Here is a 24,658-nt window from a genome sequence, read left to right on the forward strand (position 1 = left end):
ATGTAGAAGCATTACATCACAAATAAAACACTAGTTGATGTACACTGTAAGTATAAACATAGGTATAAAAGCAGCAAGCGAAAGTCTTGACGAAAAACGAGTGGAGGGGCATAACTGTATTGACAGTACCTAAACGTGGGTTGCACCCCTTACATCAAAGTTGCCAAGTACGACCGAGACTTGTGCCAGTTCACACACATGACTCTCGACCATTTTCCCCCATCGTTCAATGATCACAGTGGTTCCGGTTGAATTTTATTTTGCCCTGTTCGAATCACTAAAGCCATTTTTGTGCTTTCTTCTGGTCTATCCAAAAGAGCTGCAATAATATTACTGAGCCGGTTGCAACTCTTCTTTCTATTTAAAGTTGATTTAAAAAACAAAGAAAAATGTGATAAAAAGAGAAACACAGGGCTGTGTGAATTTTGGTCCAATAGTTTCCCGGGCATGTTTGTCACTGAAAGCATGCATTCTTGAACCCCTTGGTTTTACAACCCCATACATGACTGTTTTGCACATCATGGTGAAATTAAACAATTATAGTTTTACCAATAAGGTTCTCAGCGTACATTTTGCAGGTGTGAGACCAATATTTTGAAGAAAACTTTGCAAACTGAAGTTTCGAGAACTTGTTTATAAGTCTATCAACTAAAGGGATTTCTCAGTGATCTAATCGGGCCACACTAATGATACCATGCAGCTTGGTGACATCCATGCAGTGACTTTAAATTGTTCCTTCCTAACATGTTCCAGGAGATGTACTTTTACAATGACACACATTATATCCTATTCATGGGTGTATTTCAATGACGTCCTGCACACTTGACCATTTACTTACATGCGTTTGGCGAAACAATTGTGTAATAAACGCCACACGCCACATAATTATTCCCTGGCTAAAAAAACCGCTGAAGCCGCACACCAATTTAAAAAAAAAATACTTGAAGTGGATGGGAAGTGACACGGCTGGGTTTTTTTAAACAGATTTTGTCTTACAGAGTGTAGCATATCATTCTATTGATCCCAGTATCTTAAGTCAATCTATCGCAAAAGGCATCACTGCAATTTTTCAGCATCTCAAGTCTATCTCTTCTTTACCACTGAGACAGACACACACACACACATGCGTCTACACTAACATGATTCCACTGATTTCAGCATCCCACACACCCCTTCTCTCACATCGATCTAAATCCTGGTGCTTTCGGTGGTGAGTAATCACCGTAATTAGCCTTTGGTGGGATCGGTTTTAGCTAGCGGTGGTCCTGTGGTCATAAGGCAGCTTGCTGAATGTCCAAGGCAAGGGCTGGTGGTCATTTAGGCCATGGGTCTCTGACTGGCGGGCTAGCCACGTCACTGGGATGTTGGACATTGACCTGACCGAGCCGTACTCGGGCGGTCTATACTTCTCAGCTGGGAAGGGTCTGGTGGGAAAGCAAAGAAGAATGTAAGTTTCAGAGAATTATATTGTCCGGAGTTGATACTGCACATCTTACATTGTGGTACCCCACCACCCCCACCCCGCCCCTCCCCCTTTAAGACCTTCAAACATCTTGGAAAGCAATGTTTTAAAAGAGGGGAGGTTTAAAATGGAGGTACATTTTCAGAGGCTACTAGCACACAAAAAATTTGATAGCAGGAAAAAGGTTTTCTTTCTTTCTTTATTTGGTGTTTAACGTCGTTTACAACCACGAAGGTTATATCGCGACGGGGAAAGGGGGGAGATGGGATAGAGCCACTTGTCAATTGTTTCTTGTTCACAAAAGCACTAATAAAAAATTTGTTCCAGGGGCTTCCCGGGCTTGCAACGACGGTAGTACAATATATTACCTCACTGGGAGAAAGTAAGTTTCCAGTACAAAGGACAACATTTCTTACATACTGCTTGACTAAAATCTTTACAAACATTGACTATATTCTATACAAGAAACACTTAACAAGGGTAAAAGGAGAAACAGAATCCGTTAGTCGCCTCTTACGACATGCTGGGGAGCATCGGGTAAATTCTTCCCCCGCTAACCCGCGGGGGGAGGGAAGGAAAAAGGTTGAGAAGTCTTAAATTGGGGGGTCTTAAAAATAAAGGGGGTGGGTGGTCTTGGTGACAGGTTTCTAACTTCCTTTTTAATCTGATCAATAGTGTTTGGAAGTATTTTTTAATTTTTATCTTCTTAGTTTTTTTGGATTTGTTTTTTTTTCGTTCTGTACTACGGCGACAATATCACCGTATATCTCTTACCAGCAACTCATGTGCGCGAGAGCCTGTGCGTGCGAGTGTGTGTGTGTGTGTGTGTGTGTGTGTGTCAGTGTGTGTGTGTCAGTGTGTGTGCAGTATGGATGTGGCTGACAGGCCTCTCTGGAGTACTTTGGGTGTTCTTACTTCCGTATGTTTTATTGTTGTTGTTTTTGTTAAAAACAATTTTAAGGTTGTTGTCATATATTGTTTGGTTGTTTTAAGAGCAGATGAACCACACTTTTCCATCCATTGTAATAATTGTATGGACAATAAATGATCTTATGTCTTATACAGTCTATATTAGCCGTAAATGTGGGCAACCGATCAAGATCGATCTAACTCACGGTCCAAACGTTGCCATGTGCTCCGTGGTCATACAGGACGGGTTCCTGCCCGCAGATTTCTGCAGCTGCTCGTAGATTCGAACCTCATCCTGCTGACCCGTGTAGTTAGGTATGTGCTTCTTACTGCCAGTCAGAAGTAACAACGCATGAGAAAAAGTACACATTTGACCAAATAAGTTATGAGCAAGAGCAAAGGATGATGATCGAGTAACATGAAAAGATAGCTATTCTGATGGACACGTGGGGGAATTCGGGGGCTGTGATTGAATGGTCTCTTCCGATCATCAAAGCATAATGCTACGGAAGTCGGCCATTTTTGCCAATATCCAAAAGCATATTGACAATAACAAAGACGCATGGTTCCGGTTTACCCATTTGTACCACACGATGTTTCACTCGACAAAAGCACACACTGACAACTTGAAATTCTTCTCGGGAATGTTTTTCAGCTTTACAAATGTCGATAGCATACCCTTTTCTGCTAACTTCCTGATGAAACAGGACTGAACGAATTATTTTCTGTCCCTAAACACCACAAAATGCCCAAAGTCGAAAGATGTAGTACAAACAGGGGAGTAAAACGGAACAGCCGTTTTTGTGTGCCTGTGTGAGCTAAGTTGCCGACTGACACAAACTTTCGCATTCGGCTTTTCTTATCTCGTAACTCCACACTAAATACCCCAATTCCCCTCTCGGAAGTATTGATGTTCAACCCATGGCACTAACATTCATGTAGTCGTTTATAACTGAGGTTGAAAAATTCGCTTCATGACGAGACAAGTATAAATGCTATTCACCAAACTGAAAACTTCGCTGCCGTCTGTTCGCGTTGTACGGATTAGCTGTTCTCTTCTCCTCCCCTTGTTGCATCCTAGTTCTTCAGTTGTTTCTAGTTTTCCGTTGATGTTGTGTTTTGGTCTTCTTCATAAGTAGTCTTGTTCAAAATTAAAAAAACTCAAACTTCTTTTTGTTGTATACGAATGAACTAATAAAAAGCTGTTTAACAGCTGTGTTGTCAAATCGAGTTTTTTTCCAAAGTCAGTGTGGCACCTGCGCAAAACTAATGCGCATAAGAAACCCATAAAACCCCGACAGAGTTATTTCCGGGACTTCGTTTGAGTCAGAAGATACTGTACGGGATTGCATTGCATGCATGAGAATATGCACGTACAAATATAAGAAGTAGAGCCGAACACCCGGCTTCGCCGAGGACCCGGCTTTGCCGGTGAAGCCGGCGTACCGCACGAAGGAAAGGAGATAAACGCGCAAAACACTGGAGAAGATAAGGAAGAGTAATACCCGGCTTCGCCGGGACAGTGACCTTCTCAATAAATAGTATAACAGGAATATGGATTGAGCGTTTTCAACAGTGACCTTCTAAAAATAGAAACGGGAATATGGATTGACGCCACACGAAGGAAGGGAGATAAACGCTCAAAACACTGGAGAAGATAGGGAAGAGTTACTGGGAATGGATCTACAAAAAAACCAAAATCGGTTCAGCGCTGCGCGCTCAGAGCACGTGTTGAAAATTCTCATCGACCAGGTTGTGACCGGGGTCTACCTGAATATGCCCACCAAATTTGAAGCAGATCCATCGAGAACTTTGGCCGTGCATCGCGAACACACACACACACACACACACACACACACACACACACACACAGACAGACACAAGTCGTATATATATATAGATAAGACTAGATGAATACCCGCTTCGCCGGGTAAGGCTTCGCCGGGAAGAAGTAGAGCCGAATACCGGGCTGCGCCGGGGACCCGGCTTTGCCGGGTGTACGCCGGCTTCGACGGCGCACCGCACGAAGGAAGGGAGATAAACGCGCAAAACACTGGAGAAGATAAGGAAGAGTAATACCCGGCCGGGACAGTGACCTTCTAAAAATAGTATAACGGGAATATGGATTGAGCGTTGTCGACAGTGACCTTCTAAAAATAGAAACGGGAATATGGATTGACGCCACACGAAGGAAGGGAGATAAACGCAAAACACTGGAGAAGATAAGGAAGAGCTACTGGGAATGGATCTACAAAAAAACCAAAATCGGTTCAGCGCTGCGCGCTGAGAGCACGTGTTGAAAATTCTCATCGACCAGGTTGTGTCCGGGGTCTACCTGAATATGCCCACCAAATTTGAAGCAGATCCATCGAGAACTTTGGCCGTGCATCGCGAACACACACACACACACACACACACACACACACACACACACACACACACACACACACACACACACACACACACACACAGACACAAGTCGTATATATATATAGATAAGACTAGATGAATACCCGCTTCGCCGGGTAAGGCTTCGCCGGGAAGAAGTGGGAACAGCACGAAAATGATTCAGTGGCCTGAACATTTCATGTCGAGTCCCATTCCTGTCGACGACGCCAAATCGGTAACCGAGTGCCGAAACACCACAATTACCTTTGAAGGCGAAATTCTCTCAAACGGGATTGAGAATTTTAGAGCTTATTTCTAAGCCCTATAATAACTGTTATGGCTTCTCAAAGGAAGGCCAGAACATACAGTGAGCTCTACAATCCACAGGTGTTGCCTACACACACACACACACACACACACACACACACACACACACACACACACACACACACACACACACACACACACACACACACACAGAAGCCGTATATGTGGCTATATCAATAAATATATAGAGATAGATGAGAGTGTATTTTTCGCGTGGCTATAAATTGATTCGACCTTTGCACTTTTACAGTGAGGACAACTTACGGGTGCAAGGAAAGCGTTCTGGACAGTGCAGTGACATTCTAAAAATAGTAACGTAGTAACGGGAATATGGATTGACGCCACAACAAGGAAGGGAGATAAACGCAAAACACTGGAGAAGATAAGGAAGAGTTACTGGGAGTGGATCTGGGAAGATGAACAGAAAAACCAAAATCGGTTCAGCGCTGCGCGCTGAGAGCACGTGTTGAAAATTCTCACCGACCAGGTTGTGTCCGGGGTCTACCTGAATATACCCACCAAATTTGAAGCAGATCCATCGAGAACTTTGGCTTGGCATAGCGAACACACACACACACACACACACACACACACACACACACACACACACACACAAGTCGTATATATATATATACTAGATGAATACCCGCTTCGCCGGGTAGCCGGCTTCGCCGGGAAGAAGTACTTAGAGCCGTACGCCGGCTTCGCCGGGTCCGAACAATGGACCCGCCAAGCTTAGGTCCCTCCCAGATTCGTGGAATGGGAACAGCACGAAAATGATTCAGTGGCCATAATGCCATTCCTGATCCATATCGAGTCCCATCCTTGTCGACGAATGTAACCGTGTTAATCACCTTTGGAGGCGAACTCGTCTCAAACAGGATTGCGCAATTTAGAGCTTATTTCTTAGCCCTTTTGAACTGTTATGGCTTCTCAAAGGAAGGCCAGTACATACAAATACTTAGTTAAAATTAATATTAAAAGTCCTACGGTTTTGAGCCATTAAGGACTTGAGTGTTTGTCCGCTTTCAAAAAGAGGAAAGAAAGAAACAAAAAATAAGGAGAGGAGGGCAGGGGGTGGGGTTGAGTTGATAATGCTCTGTGGAATTTGTTAAAATGAAAAGTAGTTAAGATGTTTCTTGGTAAGAATTATAAGTCTGTATTCTATATCTTGAATAACGGGTTTGTAAAATGATTTTTTCTAAATTCAAATCGAGTTAAAAAGTGTAACCTTTCAGGATCACCAATAAAACCAAATAGATGAGCAAGTAAGAGGAACACGAACAATAAATCTCAAAACTTTTTACAAATAAATGGATTAAGATGTAAGCCACGAAGGCCGTGGTAATAAAAACAATATGTACAGTTTGGCGACTAGTGGGCCTAGGGTGAGGATATGTTGTCTAGAGGGTAGTCGCTAGAATCAGGAGGGATGGCGGGAGCCACTCGACCTCAAACTGAAACACGCTGATGTGATAATCTGGGCTTAGAGTTATACCCACAGCCCCATGTCCGAGTCCCTGACCAGTCGGCACAGCAGCAAGCTGTGTGACCAGCCTAGAGAACTGCTACTGCGCAAATAATCCTGGGGACTCAGACCATGGAGCTGCATATGGTCATATAAGGTTTTAAAGGTAATTCTATTTGTAGCGCATGGAGCGAAAATGTGTTGAAATGAATAGGGTTCTCCACAATGGCAGGACTTGTTGAAGATATGGAAGCGGCAGCCGCCGGCACGGAGGCGTCTGAAGATAGTGAGGAGGTTTGTTGGGAGATCGGGGTGTAGATCGTTCATATCAATGGGTTGATAGGACAGAGATGTTACGTACTGACTTCGAATGAGTTTACGAATTTTACTGTAGAACTCGGTTACTGAGTAGCCGATGTTAGTGTTAGCTGGGCTAGATTCTGCCGCTTCTTTGGCAGCGACATCCGCCAGTTCATTTCCCCGGACCCCTACGTGAGAGGGGACCCAGAGAAATGATACGGATGTGCCGGATGCGATTAACTGGTGACATATAAAGAGGATTTCTCTTTGTAGCTCTGCCCGATTTGATGTGTTTCGATGCAGAGCTTGTAGTGAAGAGCGCGAGTCAGAGAAGAAAACTACCGCACGCGGTGTGACTGGGAGGTCATTTATAAAAGTGCATGCCATGAGCAAGGCAAATAGCTCGGCTGAGAATAAGGAGATGTCTCGCCCCTGCCTATCTCTCCGACTCTCTTTCTCTCTATGTCCCTTCACGAACACTCAGATCATCTGCCGACTCCCTCAAGCTCAACATCCCCCACACCAAACTCAAAACAGCAGGTCAACGCTCATTTTCTTTCCAAGCACCTAGCCAATGGAACACACTACCTCTCCCCCTCCGCCAACAACAGTCCCTCGAATCATTCAAATCTGCACTCAAGACATTCCTTTTTTCCAAATAATCCATGCATTATACACTGCCCACCCCATCCCACCCTGAATAACTGTACATATTTTAATGTTTGATGGTGTGTGTGTGTGCTAGTGACTTTAAGTCTCCGTGTGTGTGTGAACGAGTGTATGTGCGCCTTGAGTCGCCTGTTGGTGAGATATGTGCGCGTTATAAATATTCGTATTATTATTATTATTATTATTATTAAGAGTATATTTCCTTGAGATTTTGAGATCTGGGATCACAAATTCGCAGCCAACGCTGCCGTCTGCAAATTTGGATCCGTCAGTAAAGACTTTTAAATGCTCCGAGAATTTGTAGTTTAGGGTTTCTTTTGTAACAGTAGCTAGGTAGACGGGGTTATCTTTTTTGGTAGTATTATCTTCACTGTCGTATATGATAGTAGGGGTTTCCTCAAGCCAGGGCGGGTAGGAGGGCGGGGGGACCCTGGCCAGCTCACTGACCTTCACCCCGCTATCGGCTAGAATGCGATTTACTGTGTCGGATAAGGGTAGCGTTTTGGCCAAGAGTTGAGTGCTATGTTTGGTGTTGGCCTCATAATTTTGGTGCTGAGGAAAAAAGTCAGTCAGGACCTCGCAGGCAGAGTTCTCTACCGCGTGGGCTCTGACAGCATACTGAGCTGAACGGAGTTTTACAAGGGGCAGCCACCCACACTCGCTGTAGACTCGACTCTTACTCGCTTGTTGGGAGAGTCCCAGAGCTATTTTGAGCGCCCTGCACTCTATAATAGCCAGTTTTTTCATGAGCGCCGGGCGCGTCGCGAAATAAGCTTCGCATCCGTAAAGGAGGCGGGAGCGAATTAATGCCCGCACTACCTCTGTGACACACTTACGTCCTCTGGCCCAGGATTGGGACGCCAGGTAGCGTATGATATAAAGATCCTTGTTGGCCTTATTGATCAGATGTTCGATATGACTGGTCCAGTTAAGTCGGGTATCGATGATAACGCCGAGGAACTTGACTTCTGAGCTCGGTTTGATAATATCACAACCTATCTTTATACTGCAGTTCCTGTACAGTTGTCTACGGGAGACAACAAGAAAGACTGTTTTATTTGAGGCTAGTTGGAAGCCGTTGGTGTACATATATTGACAGAGGTTGTCGATTTTAGTTTGGTAAGAAGATAAGTCAACAGTGTTGGTAACATACAAATACACAAAAGCCGCCAGACCACATCACACGCAGAACTGAACAATCCACAGGTGTTGCCCACATAGAGAGAGACACACACACACACACACACACACACAAACACAGAGAAGCCGTATATATAGAGAGATAGATGACAGTGTATTTTTTGCGTGGCTATAAATTGATTTGCGACCTTTGCACTTTTACAGTGAGGATAATTTACGGGTCCAATTTACGTTCTGGACACTGCGGTGACCTTCTAAAAATAGTAACAGAACGCCGGGAATATCCGAAGATGCCCCCTCATACTATAGTGCACCATACGAAGGAAGGGAGGTAAACGCTGAAAACATGGAGAAGATAAGGAAGAGTTACTGGGAATGGTGAAATGAACAGAAAAACCAAAATCGGTTCAGCGCTGCGCGCTGAGAGCACGTGTTGAAATATCTCATCGATGATATTGTGTCCGGGGTGTAGCTGAATACGGTGTCCAAATTTGAAAAAGATCCACCGAGAACTTTGGCTTTGGTGTGTCGGTATGGGGGCCCGGGTAGCTGAGGTGGAACCAAAATCGGTTCAGCGCTGCGCGCTGAGAGCACGTGTTGAAATATCGACCAGGTTGTGTCCTGTCCCGGGTGTACCTGAATATGCCCACCAAATTTGAAGCAGATCCATCGAGAACTTTGGCCGTGCATCGCGCGCACACACAGACAGACAGACAGACAGACAGACAGACAGACAGACAGACAGACAGACAGACAGACAGACAGACAGACACAAGTCGTATATATATATATAGATATAGATGTATATATGGTGTGTCAGCGTACTGGCTTTAAGTACGTGCATGTCTTTCTAATTTAAAGTGGTAGTTGCACTTTCATACGTTGCCAGTGTAATGTCGCCATCATACTCACTAAATTGGGCTGAGCGCGTTTTTCTTCGAAAGGTCTCTGATGTGATCTTTCACTCTCTCTGTCTCCTCTACCGAACGTCCTCCTACGTCACGCGGTCTACACAAAAAACGGATTATGTGCAGACACACGCAGATGCGGCAGTCGCACACAGACATACATACATACACACACACACACACACACACACACACACACACACACACACACACACACACACACACTCGCGCGCGCACACATGTTCAACATGTACATACTATTGCACTTATGCACGAACGCACGCACACACGCACGCACGCATGCATGCACAGAGACTTACACACACACACACACACACACACACACACACACACACACACACACACACACACACACATATATGCTCACACTCATACACACACACACACACAAATGTGCGCGCACGCACACATGTAAACACGCACGCTTGCAAACGCACGCATGCACTCACACAAACACACACACACAAACACACACACATGCAAAAAAAAAATACACACACACAAAACACACACACACACACACACACACACACACACGCACACACACAAGAGAGAGAGAGAGAGAGAGAGAGAGAGAGAGAGAGAGAGAGAGAGAGAGAGAGAGAGAGAGAGAGAGAGAGAGAGAGAGAGAGAGAGACAGAGAGAGAGAGAGAGAGAGAGAGAGAGAGAGAGACAGAGAGATTTACCTGACATATCTGAACAAATTTTGGCCGCGTTCCGTATTGTGAGGGAATCGTCTGTACTCGGCAGCAATACTGGCCCATGCCTATAGACAGACGCAATGCATCACAGGTTTTACGCATTCTGATCAGTCATCGCTCAACGGCTATCGCCAGTTATCTCTTTGACCGGACGCTACAGTCCAACGCGAATCTATCAAAACAAAAATACAGAGTTATCTCCCATATGTTTTTCGCGAGCACTGATCTAAGTTTGAGATCAGTGTTCAGTGTTTGCGAGACGAAAATGATTGCAGATTGGCCGACTTCGAGAGTGATCTCCGTTCTGTTCTTCACAGTTATGACATCGTTCTAAGGTCAAAACCAGTCGAAATTTTGGGACTGCTGCCGGAAGGAGACCGTAATATATGGTTTCATCACTGTCAACTGGTTACAGAAAAAAAATCGGCTGCTCCAGTGAGCGCCGAAACCAAACGGTTGATTATCACGTGACACTTTTGCCCTATTTAGAGTTGTTTGCACAGTAAATATAGCCGCGAAAAATAGCTCGCTTGAAACTGTCTTACATATCAATTCCTTTGTAATTTAAAAATTACAAAACACCATGAAAAATCATTATCGACGATCGCGAATCTGCTTATATCAATAATACATTACAAAAAGCTCTAAATATGTTAAAAAAAAAAAAAGGCATCCTGTCAGGGAGAGAATGAGCCGAACTCATTTTGACCTGAGGTCATGATGAGGTTTTACGGACAAAGAACTTCACGACCAAGAGTAAATACTAGTTTATCCTGCATACGTAAGAGAGACACCCGTGAGATAATAATCGTTCAAATCACACGTGTGTATATCATGTAAATGAGGTCATGTCAAGCAAGTCTGGCAGGGACCTGTTTTTCCCACTGCTTATCATGATGCCAAAGTTACTGAGACAAACGTACGTCATTATAGAAACAAAAATTGCGCTCGCTAATTACCCTCGATGAATCTTTAGAACTAACACGTCACGCCACACATTCAGCGTGACGCTTCTTTGCTTTGACGTAATAGATTGCACGAGGCTTTAGAAGAGATAGAGGTTCCAAAACAAGCGTCTTCAATTTAGCTGCCTCGACTGCAGGACATTTTCAGTAAAATACACGTAAGTACAGTATGTAGGATAAACAGAATACTACATGGCTCGCTGTTTCGTACCAGATTTACACTCGTTGCTTTTTCAAATAGTGAACAGCTCGCTTTCGCTCGCTGTTCAATATTTTAAAAAACAATTCGTGTAAATCTGGTATGACACAGCAAGCCATGTAGTATTCTCTATATTCCTTGTGTTCGAGCTTTCTCCTCCTAAACTGAAGCATGAAAGGTGACGGTTGGTTTCAAAGGTGGTTTATTTACATTCAGTTGTACGATGCCGTTAAATCACACCGCAGACACCTACTGACAGAAAGACAGACAGGCAGGCAGACAGACAGGCAGGCAGACAGACCACACTGACAGACGCATGTACGCATGCAAGCACGCTCTCTCTTTCTCTCCCTCTCTCTCTCTCTCATTCTCTCTCACACACTGTGACACACACACACATACACACACACACTGACACACACACGCACACACACACACACACACACATACACACATACACTCACGATCAATCACCACCCCCACACCCCCATCACTACAACAACCACCACCAACCACCAACATAACAACCAAGCAGACAGACATAACTGTGCACCTTGGATTCTGGCAGATTTCCATGTTTGACGCGGAACTCCTGGTATTCATAGGGGCCGTTCTGATCACTCATACCGAGCCACGGCCGCCGTCTTGTCATGTCAGCGTGAGGGTGGAAACACGGCGTTCTGGGCGGCTGAGGAACATGAACATGTTATCATTGAATTCACAGGAACTTCAAGGTACAATCGTTCCCATGAAAATAGTTCGACTCACCCTTTTGTTGTTGTTTTTGTTGTTGTTGCTGTCTTCACACCTGTTCCTTGTCCCAGTGTGCTCTAACACCTACATTCACTTCTCCATCCACATCAATCTGGCCTTTTCATTTGTTTTATTACCAGGGATAAGGCCTAAAAAAAAATACCAGGAATCCGGGGAAATGAAATGGCGGACAGAGCAGCAAAAGCAGCGGCTATGTCAACCATGCCAGTGACAGACATTCGGCTCTCCTGCCAGGAAGCCAAACTGCTGCTAGCCAAGCTAAAAAGAGAGGAAAGAGAGCAGACACTGTCACAAACATGTGAAGAGAGAGGATGGATACACCTCCCCTACAATAGGAAAGGGCACCACCTCCCACTCCCCCCCGAGACCCATGAGCCTGTTGCGTCGCTTGCGCACGGTCAGCAGCCGCATCTACTGGGACAAGGTAGTCTGTCAGTGTGGCAAGACTGGACACCTCACACACGTGTTTGAAGGTTGTGACACTCTCAAGGAAGAGATGTCTAGTCTCATCCGCTACAGAAGGGAGAATGCTCTCAGTCTGGGAGACTTTCTCCGCCCACACCCATCACTCGGAGAGAAACCGATGATGGTCTTGGTCACCAATTTGTTCACCTCAACTGTTGCGAGCTGGTTCTAGTGTGCTTGCAGCAGACCCAGCACAGCACAGATCCACTTCTGGAATCTTAAGCTAAATGTGTCCCAAGACACACATTTTGTAGTCCTGGCATCCTGAAAGGCAGAGGCCCCAACCTACAGGTTTGCTACCATACCAAAAACGCCTCCAGACACGGGAACTTGGGAGCAGAGGCAACAGCTCCGCTTGAACCTCAGAAACCAAATGTGCCTCCAGACACACAGATCCCTTAGACGGCCGAGGCTGTGGCCTCTAAGGTTCTCTTGTACCAAACCGCCTCCTGACTCTGCATCAGATTGCTTGCGCTGGCATCTGCCTACATAGACCCACATTAAGTCACCACCGAGTGGTAGACACAGACGACATTTGGTAGCACTGACTGCCAGCTTCACGGTAATGCGTACCCATAGCGCGGCTCTGCATGGGTGGGAATGTTCTGAGCAAAACACTATGTGTTACTCCATACCCCCCGCCCTCCATGGAACTTCTTGACCCCAACAAATTGGGGGGGGGGGGGAAGTTTGCCCAGTCGGTAGAGGCGCTGGCTTTAAAACCGGTTGTTACTATCAGCGTGGGTTCAACCCCCAAGTTCGGCGCGGGATGTGTGTCCCAGAGTCAACTTTGTGCAGACTCTCCTCGGTGTCCGAACACCCCCGTGTGCACACATGCGCACGATAAAGATCCCAGGGTCACAGCGAAAGCCTCAGGCCTTGGAAACACGAATACATGCATGCAAAAATATGAAGCCCGGGTGTCCGTTCGGCCAACAGCCAAAAAAGTAACCATTTCAGCACTGACCCAAGACGACCCAACCCGGTCCCTAGCCCATTTCAGGTCTCCTCTAGCAGCCGGCAGCCAGCTGTCTACATCTCCCCCCCCCCCCCCGTCTGTCTGTGTGTCTGTCTGTCTGTGGTCGCCATACCTCTGAGATGGCAAGAGGCAGGAACAAGATAGTGTGCACGTACACTCCCTAGGTGCCGCAGATGTGCACCTGGGTTTTAGTTTCTTGATTCATTGTTTCCTTTCTCAGATTATGGACCTCCCATTTATTGAATACAGCCTATATGGTGCAAGACCAGTTCAGTGCCTACTGTTCACCTGTAGCAAGCACATCATGCCAGTGATATTAGAGACTTGCTATTGCTCCTATGAGGGGAAGAAATGAAGAATGAAAAATTAACTGGACAGTTCCAGAAATTTCTAGAAGGTAAGGGAGATAACTGTTCACCTGTAGCAAGCACATCATGCCAGTGATATTAGAGACTTGCTATTGCTCCTATGAGGGGAAGAAATGAAGAATGAAAAATTAACTGGACAGTTCCGGAAATTTCTAGAGGGTAAGGGAGATAACTCTTTTTTGTCTGTGGTCGCCATACCTCTGAGATGGCAAGAGGCAGGAACAAGATAGTGTGCATGTACACTCCCTAGGTGCCGCAGATGTGCACCTGGGTTTTAGTTTCTTGATTCATTGTTTCCTTTCTCAGATTATGGACCTCCCATTATTGAATACAGCCTATATGGTGCAAGACCAGTTCAGTGCCTACTGTTCACCTGTAGCAAGCACATCATGCCAGTGATATTAGAGACTTGCTATTGCCCCTATGAGGGGAAGAAATGAAGAATGAAAAATTAACTGGACAGTTCCGGAAATTTCTAGAAGGTAAGGGAGATAACTGTTCACCTGTAGCAAGCACATCATGCCAGTGATATTAGAGACTTGCTATTGCTCATATGAGGGGAAGAAATGAAGAATGAAAAATTAACTGGACAGTTCCGGAAATTTCTAGAAGGTAAGGGAGATAACTCTTTTTTGTCTGTGGTCGCCATACCTCTGAAATGGCAAGAGGCAGGAACAAGATAGTGTGCACGTACACTCCCTAGGTGCCGCAGATGTGCACCTGGGTTTTAGTTTCTTGATTCATTGTTTCCTTTCTCAGATTATGGACCTCCCATTTATTGAATACAGCCTATATGGTGCAAGACCAGTTCAGTGCCTACTGTTCACCTGTAGCAAGCACATCATGCCAGTGATATTAGAGACTCGCTATTGCTCCTACGAGGGGAAGAAATGAAGAAAGAAAAATTAACTGGACAGTTCCGGAAATTTCTAGAAGGTAAGGGAGATAACTCTTTTTTTGTATCCAAACAAAGGAGGTAAAGCTAATGATAATGGGATAGCGAGCGTCTTTGCTACAGGGCTCCGCTTACTCCCGGGCGAAGCCGGGCTTAACTGCTAGTTACTTAATAAAAAGAATTCCCACTCAGCACAAAAACACCAAGCAGGCCTGTTGCTTTTTAAGCCGCCATTATATGGGGCTTTCTGGATTTGGTCTGTCTGTTTGTTTGTTTGTTTGAGTAGGGCGGGCGGGTGGACGATGTCTTACAAACAAGTCGGTTAAGACTTGTATCTCTGGGTCAATTAAGCTCAAATTTCGTGAAATTGTAAGGAATAGGGTTACACGGGTGTATGCAAAACATTACATTCCTAACGAAAGTCAAACGGAAGATATTGGCTAAAACGCTTTTACAAACCGAACCAGGGAACGAAATCCGCTGGCAGAAGCATAGGTTATGCGGGAATTCCCGCACGTTTACTCCCCTATCGTTCTATCACCGACAGGAATGTGTGTCGTTAGCTTTTGTTCAATTTCATTTTACGTGCTCCGATATCTAAATGCTTAGTTGTGCGGTATAGAGTGGAGTTTGTTTTATTGGTGTGTGTGGTTCCGTGGTTCGAACTCGTTTGCCAAATAATGTTTTGGTCTTATGTTATTATTGTTGTTTTTCAGTTTTTCATCGCAATCGTCTACCATGTCACCACGTATAAAGAGCTCGGTCAATTGTTTTTTTAATTGTTTATTAATTTATTCATTTAATTTGTTTTAATTAATTCTTTCTTAAATTTATCAATTTACTTTAAAAAAAATAATAATAAACAATGTCATCAAAAAAATGTCTGTCTGTCTGTCTCTGTCTGTCTGTCTGTCTGTCTGTCTGTCTGTCTGTCTGTCTGTCTGTCTGTCTGCCTCTCTCTCTCTCTCTTTCTCTCTCTCTAATTGAATCACAGAGTTCTGTTTGCCGTTTGTACATAATATGCCAAAGTTACGCCGAGTTGGCAGAACATAAAACTCACATGCAACTCACCACAACAGGTTTAGGCCAGTAATTGACGTAGGCGTCCTGTGAGGTTGTCCTCCACTGATAGTGAAGAGCGAACTGGTCCCTGGTGTTTCCTGGAGCCAGCACTCCGTAGGGCGTTGTGACGATTTTGTTCTCCCCGATCTCTTCTGTGTACAGTTTGAAGGGATTTGTAGGCGCTTTGGGGTCTTTCAACTGGTCCAATGGCGGTAAGGTGATGTGTCTGAAATAAGAATAAGAATAAGAATAAGAATAAGAATACTTTATTATCTCATAGAGAAATTCAGGCGTGGTACATAACAATAATACAAACAGGACATTGTTTTTACATAAGACATATGGCACTATATAACAGGGCAGGTTATAAACACACCTGACGGAGAGTTCCTGAAAGTTTGGATATTTTAGACATGTTGTGCTCACCGAAACCCTGTGTATAATGTTGGAAGAGAGGTGGTTTGGGGTCTCTCAATTGGTTCACTGGCGGCAAGGTGATGTGTCGGAAACTTATGGCAGCGGTGCTAGTTCCAGATCGATCGATTCTGTCTTTGCAGGGCTTCATGTATGTCTGTTGTTTATGTTTGTCTTCTGTCTCTGTATGCATCTGTGCCGGGCTTTAATTTCACCCCCACCACTCTCCGGCATTTATTTTTCTAACCCCATGACACCACCCCCACCCCACCACCAATACCGTTCACCTTTGTTAAACAGTAAAACCAGATGTGTGTGATGACAAGATTGCTTCTGTGCTGTTTTCAGCTTTTATGAACGTCAGAAACTCAAACCATTGTTCCTGTCCCAGTCAAACTCTCCGATCTGCCTGTCGTCAATCTTTACCTGCATCTGTGCCGAACCTCCTTCCTCCTGTCCGCCCTGTTCCTACACGATCGCTCCTTACTCCTTCGGTTTTCTCCACAGCGACACATTCGCATGCATGGTGACACGATCAAATCTCTACTAGACCGGCACGGTTGGCCTAGTGGTAAGGCGTCCGCCCCGTGATCGGGAGGTCGTGGGTTCGAACCCCGGCCGGGTCAAACCAAAGACTTTAAAGTTGGCAATCTAGTGGCTGCTCCGCCTGGCGTCTGGCATTATGGGGTTAGTGCTAGGACTAGTTGGTCCGGTGTCAGAATAATGTGACTGGGTGAGACATGAAGCCTGTGCTGCGACTTCTGTCTTGTGTGTGGCGCACGTTATATGTCAAAGCAGCACCGCCCTGATATGGCCCTTCGTGGTCAGCTGGGCGTTAAGCAAACAAACAAACAAACAAACAAACAAAATCTCTACTTTTGTTAGTCCTGAAAACGAGCGCAATGGCCTTGTGGATAAGACGTACCCCGGTGTAACACGAGAAAATAACTCCCACGAGATTTTTACTCCGTAGTAAACATTTCGTACGAAAAAGTTACTCCCTTTACGAAAAAAGCACTCCCCCCTTACACGAGAAAATTACTCCCCAAGACAGGTGAGTTCCGAGTAAACATTTCGTTCAAAAATGTTACTCCCCTGACGAATAAATAACGAATAAATTACTTCACCCCAACACGAGCAATTTAACTTCCCATGCCAGGTGTACGACATTTTTACTCACTTGTCCCCTGTTAGTCTTGGTGGTGGAAGGGGTGGAAGGAGGGTAGCGCGACATTCGTGTGCGCAAGATCACTTATTGGCATTATCCCTTCGCCCGCATCCCATTTTTGCGTACGAGATTTTTACTGGAAGTAAAAATAAATGGGGAGTAAAAATTTCGTGGAGGGAGTAATTTGTTCGTGCCTTGGGGAGTTCTTTTCTCGTTCGAAAAGTGTAGGCCTACTCGGAGTAAACATTTCGTACGAAATATTTACTCCGGAGTAAATTTTTCGTGGAGTATAAATTTCGTGTTACACCGGCCGCGCCTGGTGGGTTAAGGATTGAGATTTATCCGATCTCCCAGGTCAACTGATGTGCAGACCTAGCTGCTAGTGCTTTATCCCCCTTCGTGTGTACACGCAAACACAAAACCAAGTGCGCAGGTAAAAGATCCTATAACCCATGTCAGAGTTAGGTAGGTTCCAGAAACCCGAAAATACCCAGCATGCTTCCCCCGAAAGCGGCGTATGGCTGCCTAAATGGCGGGGTAAAACCGGTCATAGACGTGAAAACCGTGGGAGATTCAGCCCATAAACGAAGAAGGAGAAGAAGAAGCAGAAGAGGAAGAAGAAGTTAGCCCGGACATTATTAAGTATTGAGCTTGCCGTACGTGTGACCAGATGTTTTGAGGGAGGTAAAAGCGATGAGGGTATGGCCGGGTTGGGGGTAGTGGTCTCGAAAGAAAGTTGAAAGGGTTCATAAAACGAAATGGCAGTTTTGGTTGCATGCTCAATTCGTAAGGGGCGGGAGTAGTGGCTCTTACCTGCACAGATTGTAGTTGGGGTCGTACTTTCGTGTACTACATCGCCGATCATACTTCTCCGAGTCAGCAGGTCGCAGCTGTGACACGAGCGAAGCCATGATTGCCGGTGGTGAGCGCAGAACGGTCACTTCTGGTCACACCACCCCCTTGGGTTTGATCACTTGGTCTCACTGATGACCCGGTCTTTAGACTCCGGATATTGTTTGTGGCTTCATGTCGCTCAGGGTGGTGTTGAAGACTGACTGACTGCTGTGGAACAATGATTTGTCCTGGTTATTGAATACCCCGCCGCACTCTCTCGCTCCCATCTTGAATTCCAAGGTACCCCAATGTGTTAGTGTTAGTGTTAGTGTGTGTGTGTGTGTGTGTGTGTGTGTATGTGCGTGCGTATGTGCGTGCGTACGTGTGTGTGCTTGCGAGTGTGTGTGTGTGTGGACGCGCGTATGTTTTCTTTTCTGAATTTTGTTCACAAGAGACTGCAGTTAATACGGTCAAATACGGTTCTACTTCATGAAAACAAGCTCATAGTTTTTAAACAGTGAAATTAACTTACTTCTGGCTATATTTTTGGTCTTTCTCTCAGAATGGGACCTCGCTGGCGACGAAAGCCCCGAGTTCCACAATGATGAGAGAACAAGTATGACGACAATCCGCTCGATGACGTCAAATCTAAGACAATTTGTGGAGAAAAAAAAGAATGTGCGAGCGTTTGCAGCGAGTTGCACGTGCGCGCGAGAATGGCTGTGTCAAGTTCGTCTTTCTGTGAGTAAAAACTTTAATCGTGGAGCAGTTAGTTTATTGAGGTCTCAAACACACCCCATACACACTCACACATCCACAAACAGACAGACAGACACACACACACACACACACAAAAGCCACAGCCGGCCAGACGCACACTCACGCACACACACTCACAGCGCGCAGATAGGCACAGACGGTATGTGTGTGTGTGTGTGTGTGTGTGTGTGTGTCACAGGAGCTTGTATCCAACCGCCGGTCGATCATTATTTACTCCTGCATGCTTACCCTTACTACTACTATTCACTAGTAGTAGGGGGAGGGCCCCTAATATGGACCACTTTTTACATTTAGTCAAGTTTTGACTAAATGTTTTAACATAGAGGGGGAATCGAGACGAGGGTCGTGGTGTATGTGTGTGTGTGTCTGTCTGTATGTGCGTGTGCAGGGCCGGACTAGGCTAAGAGGAGGGGGGGGGGGGTTGCCAGAGGTGGTCCAGGGGGATCAGTTCATTTTATGGGGGGGGGGGGGGGTTCAAAAGTATATTGTGAAGATATGGGTGTGAAGGCGCGAAGCGCCGAGCCGACGGCGCGAAGCGCCTAGCTTGCTAGGGGGGTCCGGGGGCATGCCCCCCCGGAAAATTTTGAAAAAAAGGATGCAAAATGGTGCAATCTGGTGCATTCTGAGGATGATCATTACCAGTTTCAGGCAGCAGATTTTGTCACTGATTATAACCCCCAAAATTGAAACTCAATTTAAAATAAAGAAATGCATACCTCATTCAATATTTTTATATTTATAAGGTGGGTCCGGAAACCCTAGAAACCCCTCCTCCCTCGTCCGCCCCTGGGCGGGGTCAAGGGGCAGAGCCCCATGTGGGGGTCAGGGGGCGAAGCCCCCTGAAGCTGATGGGTAGGTCATATTCTGAGATAAGAAAATGGTCGCTCCTTGCATGAAACGGCATAAAATAAGCAATAATAAAAAATGTTTTAAATAAGTAAGGTACATGTTCAGGCTAGGGGGGGGGGGGGGTTGCGCAACCCCCATAACCCCCCCGGTAGTCCGGCCCTGCGTGTGTGTGTGTAGAGCGATTCAGACCAAACTACTGGACCGATCTTTATGAAATTTGACATGAGAGTTCCTGGGAATAATATCCCCGGATAATTTTTTTTTTCCGATAAATACCTTTGATGACGTCATATCCGGCTTTTTGTAAAAGTTGAGGCGGCACTGTCACACCCTCATTTTTCAATCAAAGTGATTGACATTTTGGCCAAGCAATCTTCGACGGACTTTGGTGTACCGTATTGCATTTCAGCTTGGTGGCTTAAAATTTAATTAATGACTTTGGTCATTAAAAATCTGAAAATTGTAAAAAAAATTTTTTTATAAAACGATCCAAATTTACGTTCATCTTATTCTTCATCATTTTCTGATTCCAAAAACATATAAATATGTTATATTTGGATTAAAAACAAGCTCTGAAAATTAAGAATATAAAAATTATGATCAAAATTAAATTTTTGAAATCAATTTAAAAACACTTTCATCTTATTCCTTGTCCGTTCCTGATTCCAAAAACATATAGATATGATATGTTTGGATTAAAAACACGCTCAGAAAGTTAAAACGAAGAGAGGTACAGAAAAGCGTGCTATCCTTCCCAGCGCAACTACTACCCCGCTCTTCTTGTCAATTTCACTGTCTTTGCCACGAGCGGTGGACTGACGATGCTACGAGTATACGGTCTTGCTGAAAAATTGCAGTGCGTTCAGTTTCATTCTGTGAGTTCGACAGCTTGACTAAATGTTGTATTTTCGCCTTACGCGACTTGTTGTTTATTGCTGATAACTAGCTTGTTTTCTTGCGAAGAAGTTTCATTTTGTGGTTGGTAGTCCTTCTCTCTTAGTTTAACAGTTAGGCCTAATTAGTATGAAATAGCTTTGAAAGACCTTCAGCAAAAATTAAATACAGAAAAAATCACAAATGGTCCATATTAGGAGCCTGGGCGCCCAATATGGACCAGTGAAGCGGCCTTCACGAATCACTGTAAAAAGCCCCCTATACTTCAAAATAACATGATACAACTTAGTGTGCAAGTCAGACTTATTCAAATATGCTTTAGATTGAGCCGTTTCGGGTTGATGAGAGCATTATTTGAAGCACACCAGGAAATTGAAGAAGCTTATCAAAAACAGAGTGAAAATAAGTGAAATTATCAACTTCAAAAAAAAAAAAGACTATTTGTTATATTTTTTTGAAATCTCGAGGGCTAGTTATAGGTTATTTTCAGCAAGCTTCTTAATGAATTAATTAAAATTGCCTTTGTTTTTATTTTCTTCGATTTGTTGAAGGTGGTCCATATTAGGGGACTCACACATACTTTGAGGTTTTGCTATTATTTTTTGTTTGCAGTATAAACTCGGGGTACACACTGTTAAAATGTAACAAATACGGTCTTAGCTATCATATATAGCCATTTTTGTGTTATGAAAGCTTTGGCTGTAGACAGAAACGAGTCCGTTTTAGGCGTCAAATTTAGAGTGAACGCTGCCAAAAGTCAAAAAAAGCGAAAAAGCCTGACGGTTTAGAGGTTTGTGTTTCTGCAACTGTTTTGACATGTGCAACTTATCCAGAGAGGGTGAATAAAGCGAATGAAATTGTTTTGAGCGCTCTAGCGCCGTTAGCTTGTCAGAACAGGAGGTGGTCCATATTAGGAGCCGGTCCATATTAGGAGCATTTCCCCTAGTAAGGAGACTGTAGGGATGAAGGAGTAAATAATGATTGACCGGCGCTTTGAAACAAGCTCCTGTGGTCTGTGTGTGTGTTTTCTTCTCAGTGTGTGTCATTGGTGTTGTATATCTGTCTGTGTGTGTTTGAACATATGTGTTTGTGATTAAAACCTATCCTCAGATAGCATGCATGCCACTTTCTTGTGATTTGCATAACGAAAGGCAACAAGTGATTGGAAGTTCCCATTTTAATGTCCAAAGTAGCAATAATATTGCCAAGGAATTAAATACAAACCATCATATGATAATGGGACATGTTATAAATCTTATATTAACACAAAAAGACTGTAAAATACGAGGATAAATAAAACGATCTAAGTAGTCTATAAAAAGCTAAAATCAACGAGCTCTCGACATCTTAAATATGATTAACAAAAAAAAAGAGTTACAAAATATGATCACAGTACAGAAACACTCTTGGGACTTGCTATCCTTAGTGTTACTGGACTTATCTCTATCTTAACGGACTTTGAAACGCGTCTCCCCCCCCCCCCCACACACACACACACCTCACACACACGCGTCGTAGAACGAGACTAGTGGAGGGTAAGGACCCCACATCACAGGAAGAGGGACACAACCGGTAAAAACAATCCCCTAGTCCCAAGGAAAGTTGCTTCCCCTATATCAAGAGTCGAGTCGCGTCTAAGACTCTTCATGTTCACCTGGAACATGCCCTCAAAACTCCAGGTTTGTTAACACGGACCATCATTTTCATGTAAGCGATCATTTGCACCATCACAGATGTTCCAAGTTTTGACCCCAGTTTTCCAAAATAAAACGTTGAAGTCGGATGACTTGCAGGCTCATTGAAATACGATGATGTTCGGAAATAACTCTGACGGGTTTGTACGAGTTGAGAAAGAGTGAATACTCTTGCTCTTATTGAGTCAAACGTTTCCGCGTGACATTGCAGGCCAGTCACTAGCAATAGACGTGTTTGCAACACGCGGACAAGGATCGAGCTCATGTAAAACGCAAGGGCATTCACTCTTTCACAACCCATTCAAATCCCACAGAGTTATTTCCAGAATTCGTCCATTATGTTCTGTTCTTCGTAATTTTCTCGGTAAAAGTCGAACCCAAGGACTGAGGTACACGAGAAAGTTACTAACCGGGTGGGAGCCAGCCGCGGGGTCGGATTGGTTGAATTTGGGGTTCGTGATTCTAACCATTCTGACCCCGCAGCTGGCTACCAATCGGTTGGTAACTTTCTCATGCCCCCCAGCTCTTGTTCTCGATTCAATACACAAGTTTGTCAGCGCTGCGTCTTCTGTGGTGCTGCCTCGCCAAGTAGGCTACAACGCTGTAAATCGCATTGTCCTATACCTGGCTGACACCTTAAAAGGCTTGCTCGTGAGTAACCTTCTATTCTGTCGTCTTGGTACCATATTTACTTCGCTGTAAATCGCATTGTCCTATACCTGGCTGACACCTTACAAGGCTTGCTCGTGAGTAACCTTCTATTCTGTCGTCTTGGTACCATATTTACTTCGCTGTAAATCGCATTGTCCTATACCTGGCTGACACCTTGCAAGGCTGGCTCGTGAGTAACCTTCTATTCTGTCGTCTTGGTACCATATTTACTTCGCTGTAAATCGCATTGTCCTATACCTGGCTGACACCTTAAAAGGCTTGCTCGTGAGTAACCTTCTATTCTGTCGTCTTGGTACCATATTTACTTCGCTGTAAATCGCATTGTCTTATACCTGGCTGACACCTTAAAAGGCTTGCTCGTGAGTAACCTTCTATTCTGTCGTCTTGGTACCATATTTACTTCGCTGTAAATCGCATTGTCCTATACCTGGCTGACACCTTACAAGGCTGGCTCGTGAGTAACCTTCTATTCTGTCGTCTTGGTACCATATTTACTTCGCTGTAAATCGCATTGTCTTATACCTGGCTGACACCTTACAAGGCTGGCTCGTGAGTAACCTTCTATTCTGTCGTCTTGGTACCATATTTACTTCGCTGTAAATCGCATTGTCCTATACCTGGCTGACACCTTACAAGGCTTGCTCGTGAGTAACCTTCTATTCTGTCGTCTTGGTACCATATTTACTTCGCTGTAAATCGCATTGTCCTATACCTGGCTGACACCTTACAAGGCTTGCTCGTGAGTAACCTTCTATTCTGTCGTCTTGGTACCATATTTACTTCGCTGTAAATCGCATTGTCCTATACCTGGCTGACACCTTACAAGGCTGGCTCGTGAGTAACCTTCTATTCTGTCGTCTTGGTACCATATTTACTTCGCTGTAAATCGCATTGTCTTATACCTGGCTGACACCTTACAAGGCTGGCTCGTGAGTAACCTTCTATTCTGTCGTCTTGGTACCATATTTACTTCGCTGTAAATCGCATTGTCCTATACCTGGCTGACACCTTACAAGGCTTGCTCGTGAGTAACCTTCTATTCTGTCGTCTTGGTACCATATTTACTTCGCTGTAAATCGCATTGTCTTATACCTGGCTGACACCTTGCAAGGCTGGCTCGTGAGTAACCTTCTATTCTGTCGTCTTGGTACCATATTTACTTCGCTGTAAATCGCATTGTCCTATACCTGGCTGACACCTTACAAGGCTTGCTCGTGAGTAACCTTCTATTCTGTCGTCTTGGTACCATATTTACTTCGCTGTAAATCGCATTGTCCTATACCTGGCTGACACCTTACAAGGCTTGCTCGTGAGTAACCTTCTATTCTGTCGTCTTGGTACCATATTTACTTC

General features: G+C 44.6%; 1 protein-coding gene across 1 annotated transcript; it reads right to left on the minus strand.

Moving 5' to 3' along the window:
• Positions 1-712: 712 nt before the first annotated feature.
• Positions 713-19,044, minus strand: LOC138964742 (uncharacterized). The gene is made up of 8 exons (XM_070336787.1): positions 18,949-19,044; positions 18,396-18,644; positions 16,010-16,226; positions 12,011-12,145; positions 10,279-10,358; positions 9,576-9,671; positions 2,578-2,700; positions 713-1,424 (listed from the first exon to the last, which is right to left on the minus strand). Exons 2-8 carry the CDS (start codon positions 18,491-18,493, stop codon positions 1,250-1,252), a joined length of 924 nt encoding a protein of 307 aa, XP_070192888.1. The 5' UTR covers positions 18,494-18,644; positions 18,949-19,044; the 3' UTR covers positions 713-1,249.
• Between the last annotated feature and the right edge of the window lie 5,614 nt (positions 19,045-24,658).

This window comes from Littorina saxatilis, linkage group LG1 (genome assembly GCF_037325665.1).
Source record: "Littorina saxatilis isolate snail1 linkage group LG1, US_GU_Lsax_2.0, whole genome shotgun sequence".
In the NCBI taxonomy this organism is placed as follows: Eukaryota; Metazoa; Mollusca; class Gastropoda; order Littorinimorpha; family Littorinidae; genus Littorina; species Littorina saxatilis.